Source organism: Phodopus roborovskii, unplaced genomic scaffold (genome assembly GCF_943737965.1).
Source record: "Phodopus roborovskii unplaced genomic scaffold, PHOROB, whole genome shotgun sequence".
NCBI lineage: Eukaryota > Metazoa > Chordata > Mammalia > Rodentia > Cricetidae > Phodopus > Phodopus roborovskii.
The window spans coordinates 2,564,469-2,586,030 of record NW_026126602.1 but is presented as its reverse complement, the minus strand read 5'-3'; the positions used below and the strand labels follow the sequence as shown (position 1 = coordinate 2,586,030).

The following is a 21,562-nucleotide window of genomic DNA, read 5'->3' as shown; positions in this document are numbered from 1 at the left end:
AAGATTTGATTCTTAAAACTGTTTTAATTATACTTTTTCTCAAAAGCCAAAAAAATTTAATAGAGGAACAACAAATACTTCAACGTTATATTTTAAAAAAATTAATTTACTGAAAATGATTGAAAAGGCTAGGCTATTTATTTTGTATGTTTCTAATATACTAACTGGATCTTGATGCTTTGATGAGGTAGGAGAAGACTCATTTTCAGGTAAGCAGTTTTTTGTGGTAGTTGGAGACTCCTACAAGAAATAAGTAATGAAAATGTTACTCTATTTCACCCTGTGTTCACAGTGGAAGAGATTAGCAAGGCAAACAAAGGAAGCCATTTCCTAGTTATTCTAGTTCAGTTCTAAAAGTAGGATGGCACTGGCCTGAAAGCTATAGATTTTATTAGAAGTTTACAAACTATGGCATGTTTTCTAACAACTATGTTGACTTTAATAGCATATCACTTTTATTAACCCTATTTAAAATTACTTACATTCTAGTCACCGTACAACATGCTATTAGTATGGTAGGCATGATTATTGAGGGTTATGCTAGAAGCATTCACAATAATTATGTGTAATTGACACAATGGAAATTTTACTCTAAAGCAATGAGAAAATAACTTTAATTGTTATCTGTATTTCAAGGAATTTATAGTTACTCTCCAATAATTCAATACAAAGATAAAACGTATGCCATAGAAATGCAGCATTTAAAGATGAATGATACACTAGGGGGATGTTTTCATGTTTAAATTTACAAGAATATCATAAGAGCAAATGAGCAAAGGGTTGTATAAACAGTTTGTTTGGTCAAAACTAAAAGACAGAATTTCTTATGAAGAATAAGACTGAATTTTTTGTTGTTGTTGTTGTTGTTGTTCCAACACCTACTTCGTATTTAAATTTTCTCCATTCTCCTAGATGCTTTGAATAGTTTGAGGAAAAGAGAATGAGAAAGTCATGTCAATAGTGCTTACTATCCAATCAAACAATGAATGCCCTTGAACAGTCACTTCCACAAATGTTCATCCCAATGTCTATACTTATGAAACTAGAAGATTCAACAAACCTAAGAGTGTAGGTAACAATGCAAAACTCTGACCTCAACACTCATTCCCTGGAAAAACATCTTCCGTTTGCACTCGGTACAATTTATACACACAGAAACTATGCAACAATCAATACTTACAGGGAAACCTTGGAAAGGATGATCTTACAACCAAAGCTGACACCACTGATAGACAAAATATTAAAATCCTATCCATAAACTCTAGAAAAACAAACTAGGCTTATCTAAACTTCAGTTCAACCTCATGTGATAATTTTTCTGACTTTAGTCATATGTCTTCCACGTGAATTAAAACAGCCTGAGAAAGATTTAATGATCCACCAACTACAAAGCAATTTAATAAAAACAATATAGGTCCTACATATATAAAATCCATAAATAAGAATAATGAATATATAATTATGACTACAGTAAAGAAGTATCCATTTATGTACCTCTGTAAGTATATATGCATACAAACATCTTTTACATCCATGAACAGCTTTTTGTGGGTTTTGTTTTTGGTTTTCCTGACATGGTTTCTCTGTGCAGCTTTGGAGCCTATCCTGGAATTTACTCTGTAGACCAGGCTGATCTCAAACTCAAAGAGAACTGCCTGCCTCTGTCTTCTAAGTGCTGGGACTAAAGGCATGCACCACCACCTGGCTCATGAACAGTTTTATTTAGTAAGAGCCATACATAAGCAGAAACAAGGAAATCCACTTGGATGTAATAAACATAGACACACCCATAACTACCTCCACTTCAAGGTTATCTGCCAGCTGAACTAGGATCCATGTCGCAACAACACTTGCCACACAATACTGGGTTTTATTCAATTTAAGTTATATATACCCATTATGTATATGCTTGTTCTAGTGCAGTCACTTTTTTATAACCTCAAAGACTGCCCTATTTTAAGAAGGCATATTTAGGTGATAAAAAAGAAATGGAAATATTTACTTGATGAAGCAATTAGCTGTGAATCTATTTCAAAGGACAAACTGGAAGAGAAAGATTTCTACTAAAAATAAGTAAACGTCTGTTCTGAGGACAATCACACTGCTGCCACCTGAGGGCAATTAGATGAAAAAGGACATGAAGTAACATTTGGTGAAGGTGACTTCAAGGACCAGATTAAAGCTGAATCTCACAGAAATGTGTGTGTATGTGTGCACATGCACCCTCAAATATGATGGGATATTAGTATACCTCACCAAAATATTCATTTCATTCTCAGTGGTTCAACAACAGCTTTTGCCAAAGAGTTTTCTGTATACCTAAAAATATAATCCAATTCTGGAGTTAATTGTATTTTCCTTTAAATAGCTCTAGGAAATTTTCCTTGCCTAGGTTAATCTCAATACTATTATTTTTAAATACATCTTCAATTTAACACTGACTCCAAAACATCATTCATTTAGTGTCTTCTAGACGTCTACATTTAGTTATAAAATACTCTTGAAATTAAAACCAGAAATTGGTCTACTTTCCTAATTGTTCTGTAAGTTCATATTATAAATATGAAAAGTGTGTACACCGCTTTAAAATCTACCTTGTTTTATATACAAAGACTAGTTTACACTTAATTGCACTAACAAAACATCTTATTTTAAACTGAATGAAATCAATTGTTTGAAAAAGGATTTAAGACTGAAAGTAGCCAAACATGGGGAGAAAGTACTAACAAAGTTCATTTTAGTCAGGCAGAGTGGTGTACACCAATAATCCTAACACTCTGGATGAAAAGGCAGAAGGGTCACTGGTAGCTTGAAGGAGAACTGCCCGCATGGACTCATGTATTTGAATGCTTGGCCTCCAGTTGGTGGAAGTATTTGGGAAAGATTAGGAGGTGTGGCCTCACTGGAAGAGGTGTATTATTGCCAGTAGGTCCCTCCCCACTCCTTCCCTCTATCTTCCCCCCACCCCTGTGCTTATGGATCAGTTGTAAGTTCTCAGTTACTGCTCCAGCACATGCCTGCCTGCTTACTGCCAAGCTCCCTAGCATGATGATCATGAAATATAGCTCTCTTAATCGTGAGTCCCTAAATTAAATGATTTCTTTTATAAGATTGCCTCCATAATGGTGTCCCTTCACAGCAATACAAAAGTTACTAAGATAGTCACCAAGTTCCAAGTCAGCCTATGCTACAGAGAAAGACCCTGCTTCAAAAGAAAAGAAGGAAAACCATGGAAAACCAGATAATTATGTATGCTACAAGAGAAAGGTGACGGTGGCTTTACAGAGAAAGGAAGGAGTCCCTGATGACAAAGATCTTTTAAAGGTAATGTTTAATTTTAGAATGTTATCATCCCCACCACCTAACAGGAGTATGACTGATGTTCTATGAATACACAGTAAATGTCCACCATGCTCTGAAAGGAAACCAGTTGTAACAGTGTAACCGTAGTTTTTTTTTTTTTTTTTTAAAGCACCCTGTCTGAATCCTGCATCAAAATTCATCCCCTATTAGAAACAAAGAACATCACTTCTCAGAATGATAACATCAATACCGTGTGAGAAAATAAAGCAAGTTCCTGGGACAGAGAAAATGAAATCTTTACTGTATGAACCTTCCTGGAGATGAAAGACAGCAAATGTGGCTTTAAAATAGTGTAAGATTACATGTGCATGCATGTATAGTATAAGGTATAAGTATATATGTAGTGTTTTATCTGTGTGATATATATATATATATATATACATATATGAACACACACACACATACACACACACACTCAAATATACAGACACATATACACTAGCTCAAATGTGTCAAGTGCATACATCAGACAACAGCGGCTCCCCAAAAAGTTGGTCTATTATACAAAATTTTAAAAAACTATAAGCCAAAAACTACTACATAATAAGCAGGTTAAATACATTTAGTTAAGAAGAAAATATGTTCACAGTTCATGTAGACAAAAACACTTTCATGCAAGAATTAAACGACTATTAAGTGCCTTGCCCTAAATGGGGTATGTATACCACCCTCCAAGGCTCAGAGAATATCCGAGAAGAGAGGACAGAAAGAATAGGAGCTAGAGGATGGGGAGAAGGGCTATAAAACTTCTGGATATGAAGTGGCTGCTGCATCCATAAACTCCAAGCAACAGTGACTGCCTGAATAAAACCTTGACAAGACTAGCGATCTCAACAATCCAACAAACACAGGGAGGGACTCCCCGAGGGACTATGGGCAGTTAATAGCTGGGAGTTGATAGTCCTCAGTGGTGTAGCCACTGATAAGCTTCCCTTGCCCAAATAAATATCACCCAAGCTCATTCAGGAAATCCTATTAAATGTAGCAGGCTGTAAAAGCAAACAAATGAAAGTAGTGAGATTTGTTAAGAAGAGGTTCAGTGGTATCAGTTTAAGAAAGGCTAGTGAGGAGGTGATATAATCAAAGTATACAATATATGTATGTGTAAAATAGTGGAAAAATAAAACATTAACTTGTACTAAAAGGAAGTCAATATTTTAGCCAAGAATTGTATTTACCAGCAAAATATTACATAAATATTAATACAAATGGCTAGAATTCATTGTAAACAATTCCCAAAAAACACTTGCCAAAATTCTCAACACATTCTCTAAGCTCTTACCTTGTCATTGGTGTCCAACACTATGGTGCTATGTCTCCACTTGGTTAACACTATTGGTTCTTGCAGCCGCCTGTCCAAGCTCCTACTTTTAATTATTTCTCTTTGGGGCTGAGATGAAGCATTATACTAGGAAACAAAATATACCTCATAAGGAAAGATACAAATGTGAATCTACAATGACTCCTAATGACACATGGTCACTAGGCAATGTTCAAGTAAACACTACTAGGAATTGTCTACTCTCAGTTTCCTTAGGCCTTGTGACATAACTGAGATCCTAGATTTTACAGCTGAATATACCCAGCTGATGTCATCCTTTGTAAAATATGGGCTCCCTATAAACTGTCCCTCAGTTGCAAAAACGACAGAACAGACCTGTCACCTCACAGAGTTGCTCTAAGAGTAAATGAAGTAGAAACATCTGGCTCTTCCTCAACACTATCATAATTATCGTAAGGTTTAAGTAAGTTTTTTTGTTTGTTTTTTTACACACACAGTTTTTACATTTAGTGGTTTGGGAGTTTGTCATTGTTTCACTTAAGGCTAGACATACAACTGTTTTCCTACACTACTGCTGAACATACCAATTGTGTAGGGAAAACATGACAGGCACTTGCTGCCAAAAGAAAACTTCATGTAAAACTAATGTGTTATCAGTGCAGTATAAACCTCAGAGGAATCTGGAGTGTTAAGTACATCATACGGAAAGATGGAGAACTACAAAGCTTTAAGAGTTGTGCTACCTTATGTAGGCAACTTTTAAATGCTTTAAATTGTAATAAAGTAACAATAGCAATCAACTCCTAAACTGGTGTATTCTTTTCCTGGAACTGAAGGAAGCATTATATCAACTCCCCTCAGCCCTAAAAAGAGTCCAGCAAACCTAGCCTTTAATGACTTTGATTATAATTTCAACAATTATATTTGATACAGTTTTCTCTTCATAATATGTCATTTTTTGACTCTCCACAGAGAATGCACACAAGCCATCTAACAAAGCTGTTTCTCTTTCTTCACACTGAAATTGGGCAAAGAAGTCAGCACATATGGGTGTTTGTTTTCAATTTAGCATTTTCTGACAAACAGCAATCTTCAGGTTGTCATCTCTAGAGTAAACAATGATGATGCTGAAGGGCCACCAAAGTCCTGTGCCAGACATTTCAAATGTAAAGAGACCCAACTGTTACACAGGGCTTCTCTGAAATACAATCATCACTAGCAATCACTGTGTGATTATGTGTAAGCTTGTATATGAAATTTCATGGGATCCTGCCTAACTTTTGAGCTTGTAATTACTACAATGACATCAATCCTTGCCATGTCAGAGGGGAGAGAGGGGAGAGAGGGGGGAAGGAGAGGGAGAGAGAGAAGGAGAAGAGAAGGAGGGAGGGGAGGGAAGGAGAGAGGGAGGGAGAGAAGAAGGGGAGGGATGGAAGGAGGGAGGGAGGGGAGAGAGAAGAGGGGAGGGATGGAAGGAGGGAGGGGGAGAGAGAGAAGAAGGGGAGGAGAGAGAAGGAGGGAAGGGGTGGAAAGAGGGAGGGAGGAGGAAGGGAGGGAGGGAGGGAAGGGTAGGTCAAGGACTGATTCACTTGTATACCTTCACTGACAATGATTTTGAATAACATCATTATCCTTTCTCCTGAAAAGAACTAAATACATGGCCAATTCCATGTAAGAACCTCAAGTAACTAGACACAGGATAGCACTACTGGCACTAAGTAGAACTCTTATTTCCAGGATAGAAAGAGACCACTTTTAAGCTAAATCAAAAGATTTCCTGAGTGAGAATAACCAGGATGAGGGAGTGATAAATGTGCATCTCCGACAATATTGGGCAATCACAGGGTTGAGAATGAACTCAGTAAAGACCAGTCTAGCTGACGGACTGACCGGGTCTAGTGCAACTGTCTTCAGACATTCATTATGCACATAAGGTCAACATTAAGCGTCTTACCTTTGGCAATTCCCATTCTGACCGAGATCCATCTGCACTGTAGTAATACTGTCTACCTTGATCATCAACATGCTTGAGCCACTACAAAAACACAACAGGTTTTTATTTAATTTAAATAAAAGCTACTTTAAATGGCTACTCTAAGAGTTACTAGATATTATTCTCAGGAATTTAATCCAACTTGCAACAAACTAACAAGTACACAAATGAACTCAACAAGTTTATCACATTAACAAACTACATTTAAATCCCATGAATGTAATACTCAAAATAGTATCAATTTGTCTTTCCTCAAATGTCAGGTAGTAATTCAAATATCACTTAACAATGTAATAAGAAACATCATGACATAAAGATACATGGAGACACACATCTGCTAGTATAGGGTACAATCCATCATAAAAACAGGTTTGAAACATTTAAAAAACTTTCAACTTTTAGATGTAGAATTTTAGATATAGAATTTCACAACTTAGGCCTTATTTTGCACAAATCCTTATTATTTCCTTTAGCCAGTGCATTCATTGTACTCAATGCATTTTAAATAGCAATAATACTGCATATAATATAATACAGGATATGAAGGGGAAAAGACTACTGCTGGGATAAATATATAATCTTTGCTATTATAGATGTAAAACCCACTACTTCTATGCAAGGAAGGGGGCTATTTGTCTACCCCCTACCCTTAACTAGCAAACCAGTTATTTAAAATGTCTTCACAGGTAATTAATAAAAATGGGATATTCATTCATTAACTAAATTATTCACAAAATACTAGATTCATGGTTTTTGTTTTACACAAATTTAGTCCTAATGGAAGAAAGAATATAAGCAGTGTGAGAGAGTGTGATAACAGCAGGTTGAGAAAAATCATTTAAAAAATAAAAACTCAACTTTTCCTAAAAGAAATATTTTTATTGAAGAAGCCTAAGCAAATGAGAGCAGGCCCGCCCTCAAATATCCATCTGAATGGGTTATCAGTACCACAAAATCACTGTTGCTGTAGTTCATTTAAACCGGGAAGCAGAGATCACGTGTAGCTCAGTGGAAGAGTATTTGCGTATCATGTATGAAGTCCCATGTTCCATCCCCAGCCACAACAAACAAAACCATGAATCAGTAGTATTACTAAGTGCTCCATTGTAAAATTAGCATGAGGAATACTTCCCATGAGATTTTTTTTGCAAACGCAGCCTTGCTGAACAATCCAGACTAACCTCAAACAACCCCAATCCCTGCCTCTACCTCCCAATTGCTGGATTATAAACATGTACATCCATACCAGCTTATGAGTTTATTTTATTACTATTAAAACTCATACACAATCATCTCATGAGAGGATTCTGCCAAGGTATACTAGATGAGAAAAAGAAGAAAAAGAAAAGTACCTTTTCCTTAGTATAGTCACTGGTATATAAGGTATGCCCACGTTCATCCAACTCTTCTGACCAACCCCTTGGAGGAGAACCACACTGACTATCTGACTGGCTGTAACAACTGCTGTGGTAGTTTTCTTCTGATGAAAAAAGCTACAAACAGTCAGAAACACAAGGATTTTTCTTCTTTCAATACAAATATGCAGTAAGTGAGAATTTAAAAAGACTGAATTTACTTGACTAAAATACTAAGATATCTTAAATATACTAATATTCAAATATTTAACTTTCAAAATAAATTGGCTTTATTATAGTGTAAGTAGGGAGATAAAATTAGTAGTGGATATTATGTGATCATATTAATGCAATCTTGGGAAAAGCCCTGACAGGAAATAAAAAGTTATGGTTTAGACACAGAACAGCCTCAAAGGCTTTAATGTGTGAAAGGCTTGGCTCTCAGCTCTTGGTGCCCCTGAGAGGAAGCTAGCCATGCAGATTCAACACAGCCATGCCTGAGTTAAGGCTGAATGAGCTATTAAAGGGTACAACTGGCTTGAACAAACAGGGAACGGGCAGTGTGCACTGGATAGATGTATCTTGTTCCTGGTTCCTTGCTCTCTCTGCCTCCCATCCCTTGCCTCTCTCTTCCCTAGCAGCTGTCTTGAGGTGAGCAGCTTTCTTGCTGTATGTCTTCCTGCTATGATACTTCTCCTGACCACAACAGCCAGAAAAAACAGATTCAACTAACCAGTCTGGAAATATGAGCCCAAATAAGCCCTCCCTCCTTTGACTTAGTTTTCTGCAGTGTGGTGTCAGACATCTTCACCATTCACATCCTGGCGAGATTACAGGAAAGTAAATCTGCTGAGCAACTAGACTACTCTTTCTAGGACCAAAAGGCAGCTGAGTTTTCAGCATCAACAATGAAAGCCAGAAAATGTGAGAATAATCAATTAGCAAACCAAACCAAACCAAAGAGAACCAAGTCAACATCCAACTTGGAACTACAGAAATCATTTAAATAAAAGCAATTCAACACTGTGTCTGCTAAACATACACCACCACCACCAACAACAACAACAACAAAAATACACACACACACACACACACACACACACACACACACACACACACACACACTTCCCCTCCCAAAAAACAAATTAAGATTCTTCACTAAGAAAAGTTCACAAGGGAATTTAAAAGCATGTATCAAAATCAGAAGAAATTTGAGAGAAAAAAATAAAACTGAGGATTAATTGTTGAGCTGTAATATACAATAGAGAAGGTACAAGCAGAAATAAAATATGCAGTAACAGCAGCATACAGGACAGCTGGCTGTAAGGGCTAGGGGGACTAATAAAGGTTAGACTGTGATAAAGCAGACACAGTAGATGTCCAGGGCAGCAGCAGCAGCAGCATTTGCTGTCCTCAGGCCAGATAACCTTTTGCTGTGAACAGCTGTCATGTCTGTTAGATAGTAGCAGCACCTCTGGCCTCTGACACAGTAGTACTTCCCTCATTGTGATTATCAGTCTACAAACACTGTCAAGATCCCGGAAAGCACATTTGTTCTGCAAAGCACTGTCACCAGGTAAGGACCACTGTTCTAAGAAAACTACTAAATAAGCTTCTAAGGCTGTGGTTCTCAACCTGTAGGTCACAACCCTTTTGGGGGTCATATAGTAGCTATCCTGTCTGTCAGATATTTACATTATGATTAATAACAATAGCAAATTATAGTTATGAAAAAGCAACAAATATGGTTGAAAAATAAATTTATGGTTGGGGGTCCCCACAACATGAAGAACTACATTAAAGGTTAAGAAACACTGCTCTAAGGTAAGACAGATGCATGATGACTTACTTCCTTTCAAATTTTACAAAAATAACTGTAGGGAATCATGTCTAAAACATTACACACCCACAAGAACAGGAGGAGTAGAGTCTGCAGATCAAATGCCTCAACTAGCCATGCAGAAGAGATCAGAGTCTGAATTGGCAGGCAGGGAGTGGGGGCAGAAGAGAACAATAAGCTTACTCAGCAGGATTTGGAGATGGCCCAGAAACCAACAGCATTAGAACTGGGAGGGGGAGGGGGCGCTGTGAAGGTCAAGGTACTAAACACAAGAGGGCTAAGGGTGCCAGAATCCCTTGCTTCATGCCTGTCCTCTAGGCATGTTCCCCAGAACTATGGAGTTAATCCCCACCTCCCTAAGAGGACAATCAGTAAGATCCTCAGCTGCACAGCAAAGCATAGTCAAGACATGGATACAGAGTCTAAGGAAGCATCTGAAGATTGAATGCTGACACCGATGCCCTGGAAGCCCCCATGTTGTAGGCAAAAGAGCTGCAAACTCCTGTAGAGACCAATCAGTCCACATGGAAAGACCCAATGGGTCTAATGGGAAAAAACTGACCTAGATACCTGATTCATGGGAAGTTCAAAACACTTTGTAATTGTGAGAGAAAATCATTTCCAACCTGTAATTCTATACTCAAGCCTCTGATTAAACTAAATACAAAAGCAGAAAAAGACATTTTCAGACACACAGAGTCTCATTTTTTCCTTCATGTGCACCTTTCTAGGGGAGTGATAAAAGATGTGTTCCAGAAACTGAAAATATCTACTGCTGTGCTGAAGTGTAAGTTGAGACCTGATAGACAAATCACTTTCATTTCCATAATTAGAAAGCTAAGAAATGCATAGAAATTTCCTGTGTATATCTAAATTTTTGTATTCTCTAATAATTTTAATAATTTCCTTAATAATTAAAGATTTCACTATTGATATACAAGAAGGTTTATTTTCAAAAATCTTTGTAGTGCTGTAATCCAGACACAGGTTTTCTAGCTTTCTCAGTATAAATGGAACATTTTTTATATGGTTTTTCTATTTTTATTCTCATTTGTGAACATTAAAAGTGCAAGTCACCATCAAAGAGAACTATGAATAGCCAACTGAAAAGTAGGACAAGAAGGGGAAGACTAGTTACAAAGCTCTTAAATTCTGCTAAATGCAGGACAGGTGACCCAGCTCCTTCCTGGAGCTCTGAACTTATCTGTGCAGCTAGCTGCTTCCTGTGAGACTTGGTGTCCCGTGGGTGGCCCAGCACAAAATGTCAGGACTCTACTGCATCCCACCAACCCTACCCACCTTTTACTACACACCTAAGCTACCAAAAAAAAAAAAAAAGTACTTCACTAAAACATAACTAGTCAAGTCTATCTAAGTGCCTGTAGGACCAGAGAGGAAAGCAGGAGAAAACAGTCATCTACCCCTAAGAGAAAAGGGTTGTGAGGGAATTATCCTTACACTTGACTAACCCAACTACAGGAAGGGAATTGGCATTACTTCCCTTAACCAGAATTAAAAGGTCACTTTGTATCCCCGACAGAAAAACATGAAGGAGCTTGATGGCCACAGAAAACTAACAGTTTTGGCAAGTTAAGAAACTGTTTTTACTTCTCTGGCTAGTCTAGCCACCTATCTCCTTTCTTTTATACTTTTATTATGCAATAAGCACCCTTTTGGGGGAGAGGGAGCTATTGAGATGGGCCAGCCTCAAACTCGCTGTGCAGCCAGGACTGGCCCTGACTCTGATTTTCAGGCCCCATCCCCAAGTGTTGGAAGCCCAAGTGCCCACTTCTGCTGTGACTGTGCCTTCTGACAAAGTAAAAAGAAGAGAGGGTGGAGGACAGCTCTGCCCCAGCCCAGGAGTCAGCGAGTGCTCTTTAAGTCCAGCATCTGCACAATAGTTAGAGGTTAGAAAGAAGCTTGGGAAAACGCTTGGTATCTAGAGATAAATTGTTCCACCACACTGCCACTAAGTTTTCATATCTCAAAATGAAGAAAAACCTGGGAGCCTTACTGGTTGGCTCTGATATACTCATACCTCAAGCTCTCCTGGGCTCTGGAAATCTCGGTTTGTGCCAGCATCCCGAGCCCATCGGGGTGGCTTCCATGTTCGCTCCTGGGTTGCACGGTTATAGTAGTAGCAACGGCCTGAACCATCTTTGTGAGTTTCCCATTCTCCATTAACTTGAATTGCTGGGCTCCCAGGAAGTGGAGGGAGAGCAGACTGTGATATTTTCAGTTCCTGCAGGTTAGCATAGACTGGAGAGTCTGGCCTTCCTTGATGAGGGGGTGTGGTTGCCTGTAAAATAAAATTTAAATCTCATGTTTAAAATGGCATAACATTTACAAACTGAAATGACATTGAGACTTATAAATAACTATACTAATGTATTTCAAAATGTGGGGAAAACATCAAGAGCTGAGGGCGTAGCTCTGTGATATACCCTTTGTCCAGAATGCTCATATGGTCTAATTGTCATCACTACAAAATAAATGAGCAAATAAATATTTAAAAAAAAAAACACATGAAAATGACCAATAAATTTTAAAAGAAAATATATAAAAATCTGGGTACAAATGCTGTAATTTAATATTCACAGCCAGATTGAAAATGTAACTACCTTCAAACAGAATCCAAAGTGTGTCTCACAGGCTCCCTCCCCTGGAAAGCAATCGTCAATTAACTGAGAGCTGTAGGCACTATTCAAGATCTGCTGACTAGAAGGTTGTACAGCATGGGTAAGACCACTTCACCTATACAAAAGTGAGATATTTAACCCATAAATGAAAGGATGAGATTAAGCCACTAAGGTTTCCTTTAGCTCTAAAATTACAAGATTTTAGGTATTAAGCAAAGATTTATTTCTGTGTATATGAATATGTGCTACATGATACTAAAAGGAGGTATTGGACTCCCTGAAGCTGTAGTTACAACTGTTGTGGGCTGCCCAATGTAGGGAGAGGTGGGGACAGATGGATGGATGGGATGAGGTGACAAATGAGTCCTCTGGAAGACCAACAAATGTTTTTAATCACTAAGCCACCTCTCCAGCTCCTAAACAATTTTTAAATCATATTTTATAGTTCTAATCAGATATGATAATCTAATCACTCTCAGTTCAATAATTAGAAAATGTAACTGAAAAGAAAAGCACCCATTCACAGTAGGAAAACAAATCTTAAAACCAAATGAGACTATGTAGAAAACTTTTCTAAGGACAGGCCCAGTGGAATATAGTGTGTGCTTAGAACCACAAAACCACAAACTCATTCCTCAACACCACAGAAACTTAAACAGACACAAACCCTGTTCCTAATTTCAAAACTCAATTACGTGTAATTCTCTATAAATTAGTATACAATCTTGGGTGTAGTACATTAGTACTCAGTCAAGAAAAAATTTACTGAATGAACAATGTCCAAATGAACACAAAACTAAGGAATTAGAGCTGGTTGATAGAGTGAGCATTTCCAGTTTGAGGAAAAGGATAGTCAACTGTGCCCCTATTTGAGAATGAAACATCTCCAAATGAATTGAGCATCACATACAAACACAAATAAAAATTCTGTCTTCTAGAATCTCAGGATATAGTAAAGAACAGTGAAAGTAAGTAATCATTTGAATGAATGGCAGATAGTGCTAAGACTGCATGAGAACAGATACTTATGGGCATGAGTGAGTACTTTGGGATGAAACCTAAACGGGAGCTCTGAGAGGCAGCAAAAACACATGTGAAGAAAACAGCATGGCAGGAAGCTGGCTGGGGTAGCATTTATCCTGATCCCAGCACCCAGAAAAAGGAGGCAGGGGGATCTCTGTGAGTTTAAGGGCACCTTGGTCTACACAGTGAGTTCTAGGACAGTCAAGGAAGAAGAGACCCTGTTTCAAAAAAACAAAACAAAACAAAACAAAAACAAAGGGGGAGGCATGATACCAATCACAGACTCACACAACCCACAAAGGTGTGACAGAAGTAGCAAGAAGAAGACCTAAGGAGAACAAAAATATAGACAACCCTATATGCCATGTTTAAAGGCACTGATATTGCTGATGGTGTAACTCAAAAGTGCTTGTCTAGCATACACATATCTGTGAGTTCAACTCTCAGCATAGGCCCCTTGAAGAGAAAGAACTACCATAGGTGCCATCCAATATGGTATTTAAGAATTACCAAGGCTTTAAGCCAGAAAGAACATTCTAAACTATTGTAACATTAAAAGGAATACAACTACTGGATATACCTCAATGGTAGAGTACTTGCCTAGTATACATAAAGCTCTGGATTTGATTCCTACCACAACACAAAATCAAGTATGGTGGTTGATGTAGGCCTGTAATCTCAGCTATTGGGAGGGAGAGGCACGACCCAAAGTTCAAAGTTATCTGCAGGTTCAAATTCAGCCTGGATCACCCTATCAAAGAAAAGAGAGGAAGGAGAGAGACCGACAGTGTCTCCCTTCCCCACACCCCTCTCAGTAGATCAGTTGGAAGATGGGTTCCAATAGCATAGAAAGAAGATGACAGAACTGCAATAAAAGCAGGGGGAATGCAGAAGGTGAGCTGAGTCCAGATATAAATAACCAGGTTGAATTATCATGCAGATGTTACATTTATGTGAAATAGTTTGCTTTACACTTTTAAATTATAGATCACTGTCACAATGGAGAATGGTATAGCAAGAGGAAGGAAAAGGAGAAGCTCCTTGGATTCTATAAATGTCCAACTGGAAATGTTCAAACTAGATACATCAATTGGGAGCTGAGGGCAAAATCGGGCAAATATTATAAACTTTAAAACACTGGGTCATAAGTTAAGAGCACATACAGGAGAACCCCAGAAAACTGAGCACAGGCTATTCAAGTTCAAAGCTAGCAATGGTCTAAGGGATAGGAGTAAGTGACTTCTGGTAACAGACAAGACCTGGCAAAAGGATCTGGGGAAGGGAGGCAAGGAGTAAGGGACTTCCACAGCAGAACACTGTACTAAAAAGCCAAAGAAGGGGCTTCTTAAGGGGGAGCTCCACAGTGCCAATCCACAGACCTTAACATGCAGGACCAGAAGTCACCTGACTCAACAAGCAATGTATTACAAAGATTTAGCTATCAGCCTAGAACATCTGGCATACCAGTCTCAGAGTGAGTGGACCTAAGCATGAGGACCTGAGCTCAAGTCCCCAGCCCCATGTGAAAGGTGGCACTCATGTGTAATCTCATCACTGTGGATCAGACACAGGTGGATATGGGGTTTGCTGGCAGTAAGCCTAGCCTACGCAGTGAGTTTCCCAGTTCACTTCGAACCTGTCTCAAAATAAGGTAGAGAGATGATTCAGAGATATCTCAACGTCAACCTCTGGTCATTACATGGACTCACACAGGCAAGTGCATATGCATATACACACACATACCCCACACACAGTTTCTGTTTAATCAGTTCATTCCATATTCACAATCTACTTAAATTTTTTGCTCTAAAAAAAAAAAAGATTATTCCTTTCTCGTGGAGGTGAGTATATATGCACATTGTGGGTAGAGGTGAGATGCATGCATCTGTACTTGGGTGTGAAGGGTAGAAGAAGGTACTGAGTGTCTTCCACAACTTGCCTAGTCCTTTGAGGCAGTCTTTATTGCCTAGACTAGAAGAAGCCAACAAGTCCCAGAAATCCTCAAGTTACTGCCTAAATTAGAACTGGGGTTACAGATGTACATCCGGCTTGTTATATGGATGTTAAGATCAGAAGTTGGGTTCTCATGATTCCACAGCAAGCATGCTGAGCCTCTCGCCAGCCTCTAGTTTCAGTTTTTGAAGTGGTATTTCATTATGTATCTCACAATGGTCTTGTAGTCTTGATAGTCTTGATAGTCAATGGTCAGGATAGTCTTGAATTCATAGCAATCCTCCTTCCTCAGTCTCCCAGAGTACTGAGATAGAGGCATGTGCCACCACACTAGGCTCAAGTCTTTAGTAATTAAAGTCTATAGAAAAAAAAAAACAGAGCCCAGATTTGTATAATTTTGAACTGCAATCATAAACTACACACACACACACACACACACACACACACACAAACACACACACACACATATATGTTATCAACTTCCTAAACCAATGGGGGAAAAGTAAAGAAATTCGTATCCTTTAAAATCATCCAAACTATTTTGAGAATTCCTGAAAAAAGCACATTCTTGGTATAAATACTTAGTATAAAACATCAAATTAATTATTCATGTGTACACAAAACATGTATTATTTACAGCAAGGAATAATAATGTACTGCTCTGAAGAGAACATACACACACATATAAACATTTAACTTTATTTGTGTGGTGTGCTGTGCTGTGCTGTGTGGAGGTGGCATGTGGAGGTCAGAGGTCAGCTTGCAGGGACTGCTTCTCTTCTATTACAGAAACACTTTGGAAGCAGTTGGGCAGGATGCTTCAAGAACTTCTAGAGAGGTGGTGAGATGGCTCAGAGGGCAGAGGTATTTGCTGTGTTAACAAAACTAAGCTCGACACTTAGAATGCATGGGAAGGGAGAAGGGAGAACTGACTCCACAAAACAGTTCTGACCTCCACATGTGCACAGGGGCTCAGGTGCCCAGGCAGCATGCACATGAACACACAGTCCAAATAATGATTGGGGGGGTGGGGTGGTCCTGGCTGTTCTAGAACTTGCTCTGTAGACCTGGCTGGCCTTGAACTCACAGAGATCCACCTGCTTCTCTCCCTCCCAAATCCTAGGATTAAAGGTATGTGCTATCACACCTAGCTAAAATTATTATTTCTTATGTATGAGTGCTTCACCTGTTTGTATGTCTATATAACATGTTGTAGTACCCTCAGAGGCCAGAAGAGGGAGTCAGATTCCCCCTGGACTGGAACTGCCATGTAAGCCCAGGATTCAAACCTGGGTCCCTTAGAAAAGCAGCCAGTGCTCTAAACCAATGAGCCATCTCTCCAGCCCTTCATATTGCCCCCCCCCCCAATACAGGGTTTCCCTGTGTAGCTCTGTAGACCAGACTGGCCTCAAACTCACAGAGATCAGCCTGCCTCTGCCTCCCCAGTGCTGGGATTAAAGGTGTGCACCACCACTGCCCAATTTGATTTTATTTTTAATTTTACAAAATTCCTTTAAGAAAACTTCTAGAAATATTTTTAGAATCCATTACAAAAATAAAAATTTTAATTATAGAAAACTCCTTTCCTAACAAAGATGTTCCTTGTACTGTTACTTAGCAGAATCAAACTGAATACCTAAGAACACAGGTATAGTTAATACTGCCTAGTAATATCACACAAGCTTTTAAAAGACCATGTGTAACTGACTAAAAACAGCAAAAACAATTATGAGGATAATGAAAACAATATAAAAATGCATCACAAGTCCCACCTAAAAACTGGGAAGCATGAAGAAAAACCAAAACATCAGTTTTCTCTGAGTAAGAATGGGTAGAATTTCTGGGCATCTCATCTCCTATCTGTACCGGCATGAGGATGATTACCGCAGAGCTGGTTCAGGAACCAGAGTCTAGGGACACAAGTGCCTGCATGTCCAGGAGTAACATGGTAACGAGAGGTTCCTAAGGGCAGCTGATGCAGTTCTGTCAGTCACTTAGGGTGTCCAAATCTCTGGGCAGGGTCCCAGAATTCCCAACAGTAGTGGGAGGATCAAGAGCCAACATGTATAAATTATCATATACAATGTTGTACAGAAGACTAATAAACTCAACTAGTGGAGTTTGTCCCCTTGATCTAACATGCAAATATTGAAGCACAGTCTTCACTCTACAATCTGTCTCTTCCTACACAGGAATCAAAGCAAGAATTAACACAGACTATATGAATCAAAGATTAGTTTTCTAACATTTATAAGAAAAAACTTTATTGCACATTGCCATCAATAAATAAAGGTGAATTTTTCATACAAGGGAAAAAAATCAACCTTTCAAAGGAGAACAAAAAACCAAAGTTAATTGTATATGCTATATCTGTCATTAATTAACAACTGAATTGGGACTAGTACCACTGCTCATGACCCGATTTTATATTTTAAAAAAGACTTGGCCTGTTCCACTTTACTCAAAGGATCTCCAGGAAAAAACTCTGGGAAGCACATCTAAAGGTGGCTTTAAAGTTAAACTGTATCTGAAGTTTTATTTCAATGCAGGAAGTATTATTTGTCTTTCTACCTTTGATGTCAACTTAAGAACTGTATTACAATAAAATTCCAAGAATGGCAGAATCCAAGTCAGCCAAGGAGAAACACCACATTTATTAAATAGCATATGCTGCTCAGCATAATCCTTAAACCCTTACCTTACTAGATATGCATACATATACTACTGAGTAGAATAAATCCCTATAGCCAATAATCATATGATGGAGTGGGGAGGTAAGGACTAGGCTCCAAAACTAAATTTAAATTATATTTTAACTCTAACTCATGAAACAAAAAGGTGTGTGTGTGCGTGCACACAAAATGGCACAGACTTATAATCCCAGCACAAGGGCAAGAGGAATACCACACACTCAAGGCCAACCTGGTCCTCATAGGGAGCTTCAGAGCAGCAAGGATTACACAGTGACACCCTATCTAAACAAAAACAAAGCAAACAAACAAAAGTGTGTATGTATGTCATTTATAATTTAGTTACTTAAACAAGTTTTGTCTTTTTTTTTTTGCTACAACCACTTAATAGGACAATAAGTGACAAAACAAAAAACATATTAAATAGTCAACAACACAAACTTGGCTATATCTGTTTTAGTTTCGAAACTAAAGGTCACCTATCAACTTTTTAACTCCAAGCAAAGTTTTTCACATAAGGCAATGCTTAGGAAAAAAATAGCATACTACTCCCATTTAACAATTCTGAAATACAAACTTATAAATCCAAACACTACCTTAAAGCACAGCCTCACCAGGGCTCCAGGCTCTGCACAGCACACTACTATTTTTGATGGTTTACTTATTTAACATGCAAATATAAGTAACAAACAGGTCCCAAGGAGAAATTCTAAAGCTCAGCAAATGCTCATTTCTAGAAATCCTACAACACATTAATGAAGCCATTATGCGCTACTAACCCTCAGTAACAGGTGAAAACTAATAATACTGTCAACATGCCACGACAGACACTAAAGCACAGAAGCTGCTGTGCAAGTCCTAGATGTTAGTGACCAACACAACACTGCCACATTAGCTTCCACATAGGAAGTTTTTCCAGTTAGATTAACTGAGTGAAAGAAAACCCCCCTTCAGATCAAGGCCACACTGGGCACTCCTACTTACATTCTCACAAGCACCCTTTCCTGCAGGGTTGCTGCTCTGTAGCTTACCATAAAGGTGCTTAACATACCACTCTTAGCCCAGGTTTCCTTGTCTGCTTTTCACTCCAGAACTCAGTAACCTCCAAGGCAGAAGCTTATCCCTTCATCTTCAAAGCCTAGATTCTGTGCACATAAGCACAGAGCAAGGTCCAAGGTGAAAGCTACTTTTATACAACCAAGGAAGCTGTAAGCCAGTGGAAATCAGAGTCTAAAATCAATTCCCTCTTCCTATCTTCACAGTCTTCATGGGAAACCTTACCTACTGCCATTTCTTCAGCAAGGCCAACATCTTTCCCTCCAACACATCTCTCTCCTGAGCCACAGGTGCATAGTCTGAAGACATATTGATTCCCTATATAGACTTCAAACTCCCTGTGAACTCTGCCTCACCCTTTTCCACAAAATACTACCTCATGCACTTGTCAGTTCACATATCAGTATCCTCATCTATCTGAAGTCATTTTGTGACTCTTTTAACAGTTTTACTGCTTTCCCATTGTAACATTACTTCAAGCTGAGCAGTGGTGGTTGGTGGCACACGTCTTTAATCCCAACATTGGGGGGGGGGCAGAGGGCAGAGGCAGACAGATCTCTGTGAGTTTGAGGCCAGCCTGGTGTACAGAGCAAGTTCCAGGACAGCTAAGGCTGTTACACAGAGAACCTCTGTCTCAAAAAAAAAAAATAAATAAATAAAACATTACTTCAATTCTTTCCACCTTATCCAAAGTAACTACCTAGCCACCTCTTTTGCTGGAATGACAATTGTTTGCAGTGAGGTGTCTACTGACCCTATTTCTTTGTCTTGTCCAATCTCCTTAGTACCACTAGCTAATCTCTAGAAACATACTCCTTATTACCACGTGCTTAACTCGAAGTGCAAATCCACAACAGAAGCTAAAGCTCTTAAGCACTCCCTCCCATTCCTTGCTGCCTCCACCCACTGCTGGGCTCTTGTGTTCTTCGCTCTGCACCCCTTGCTACTCAATCCTATTGGCAAGCCCATGCTATTTTCTCCTCTATCTTAAAATCTTGACCTCTGACAGCAAACCATGCATAAAACTATAAAGCTAGGGATGTGGCTCAACAGAGTGCATTTCTTTCATTCCTTTCTGTTCACCTAACAGGATACAGCTGCACTATGTCCTGCCACCCAAGGCTTTTCATATTAACTGCCAGGGGCTTTGGTTTCTATAACAGCATAAAATCCCTGGGGTTGGATACAACCAAATAAAAAGTTTACTCAAATTCTTGGAGCCACTGTCTGTTTCCAGAAGGTTTCTTATGCATCTGAAACAGCACAAATAGAAATATACCAAGAGCCAGGTAATAAATTTAAAATTTTTCAGTAGCCACATTAAAAAGGTAAAATGAAGTAGATACTAATTATAACTTTATTTAACCTAGTATAGCCAAAATATTATCATTTCATTACATATTCAACACAAATATAGCCATTTTCTTTTAAATTTAAGTTTTTAAAACTTAGTGTGCATCTTGCAGCATATTTCAATTTATATCCTAAAGATTCATTATGACATATATGTTTCATAAAACTTACAGTTGAAAATGTAACATACTCAATCAAAATTCTTAACCTTCCAACAAATGAACTTATACTTAGTAAAATTTAAAATTTAAGCTGGGGGCCAGAAGATGGCTCAGTGGGTAAAAGCGCCTGCTGAGCAAGCTTGACCACCTGGGTTCAGATCCATGCTGAGTGAGTTTATTCTCTGACCTCCACATGTGTGCAATGATGCTACACCCTCACACAACCATGTGCACACACACACAAAAATAAGCAACAGGCATTAGTGAATTTTACTTTCTCCTCTACTGTTGTCCTGATCCATGGAGTATTTAGGGTGGGTTAAGCAAAGGTGATAGCTATAAGCAGCAAATACAGGGGCTTGTGAGATGGCTCAGTGGTTAAGAGCACTGGCTGTTCCAGAGAATCTGGGTTCAATTCCCAGCACCCACATGGCAGCTCACAATGGTCATTAACTCCAGTTCCAGGGAATCTGGCATCTTCACACATGAATGCAGGCAAAACATCAATGAATATAAAAGTAAATAAAGCCTTTTTTAAAAGTTACAAATATATACTGGTGATATTTCATTCTTGATATGCTTAAAAAAAAAAAAAAGTAACCATCCAGACAAGTTTGTCTTTGTTTGTCCACAAAGCACACACAATTCTCCAAAAGGGCATGATGCTGAGGCAGCAAGACTTAGCTGCTATTTTATGCTGGTGAAGCAGCAGACAATGACCTGGTCCCCTGCCATTCACAATGACAAATCTCCCTCCCAAGGGACTTGAATGGTAACTCTATCATCAGCATTCAGATAGTGACTAAAGATACTTTGTTCTAACATTTCTAGAGATTAAAAGCTAATAGTGGGTG

General features: G+C 38.7%; 1 protein-coding gene across 5 annotated transcripts in view; it reads right to left on the bottom strand.

Annotated features, from left to right (window-relative positions):
* Window positions 1-21,562, bottom strand: part of Arhgap12 (Rho GTPase activating protein 12) — a 97,666-nt gene that overhangs the window by 24,443 nt on the left and 51,661 nt on the right. For 3 of the 5 annotated variants that reach the window (XM_051205663.1, XM_051205667.1, XM_051205664.1), the window contains 5 exons: window positions 11,872-12,132; window positions 7,991-8,131; window positions 6,600-6,680; window positions 4,646-4,771; window positions 166-240 (listed from right to left, as the gene is read on the bottom strand). In XM_051205663.1, the coding sequence (XP_051061620.1) occupies window positions 166-240; window positions 4,646-4,771; window positions 6,600-6,680; window positions 7,991-8,131; window positions 11,872-12,132 (684 nt within the window). The remainder of the gene's footprint in view (window positions 1-165; window positions 241-4,645; window positions 4,772-6,599; window positions 6,681-7,990; window positions 8,132-11,871; window positions 12,133-21,562) is intronic. The other 2 variants (XM_051205665.1, XM_051205668.1) reach the window with 2 other exon arrangements.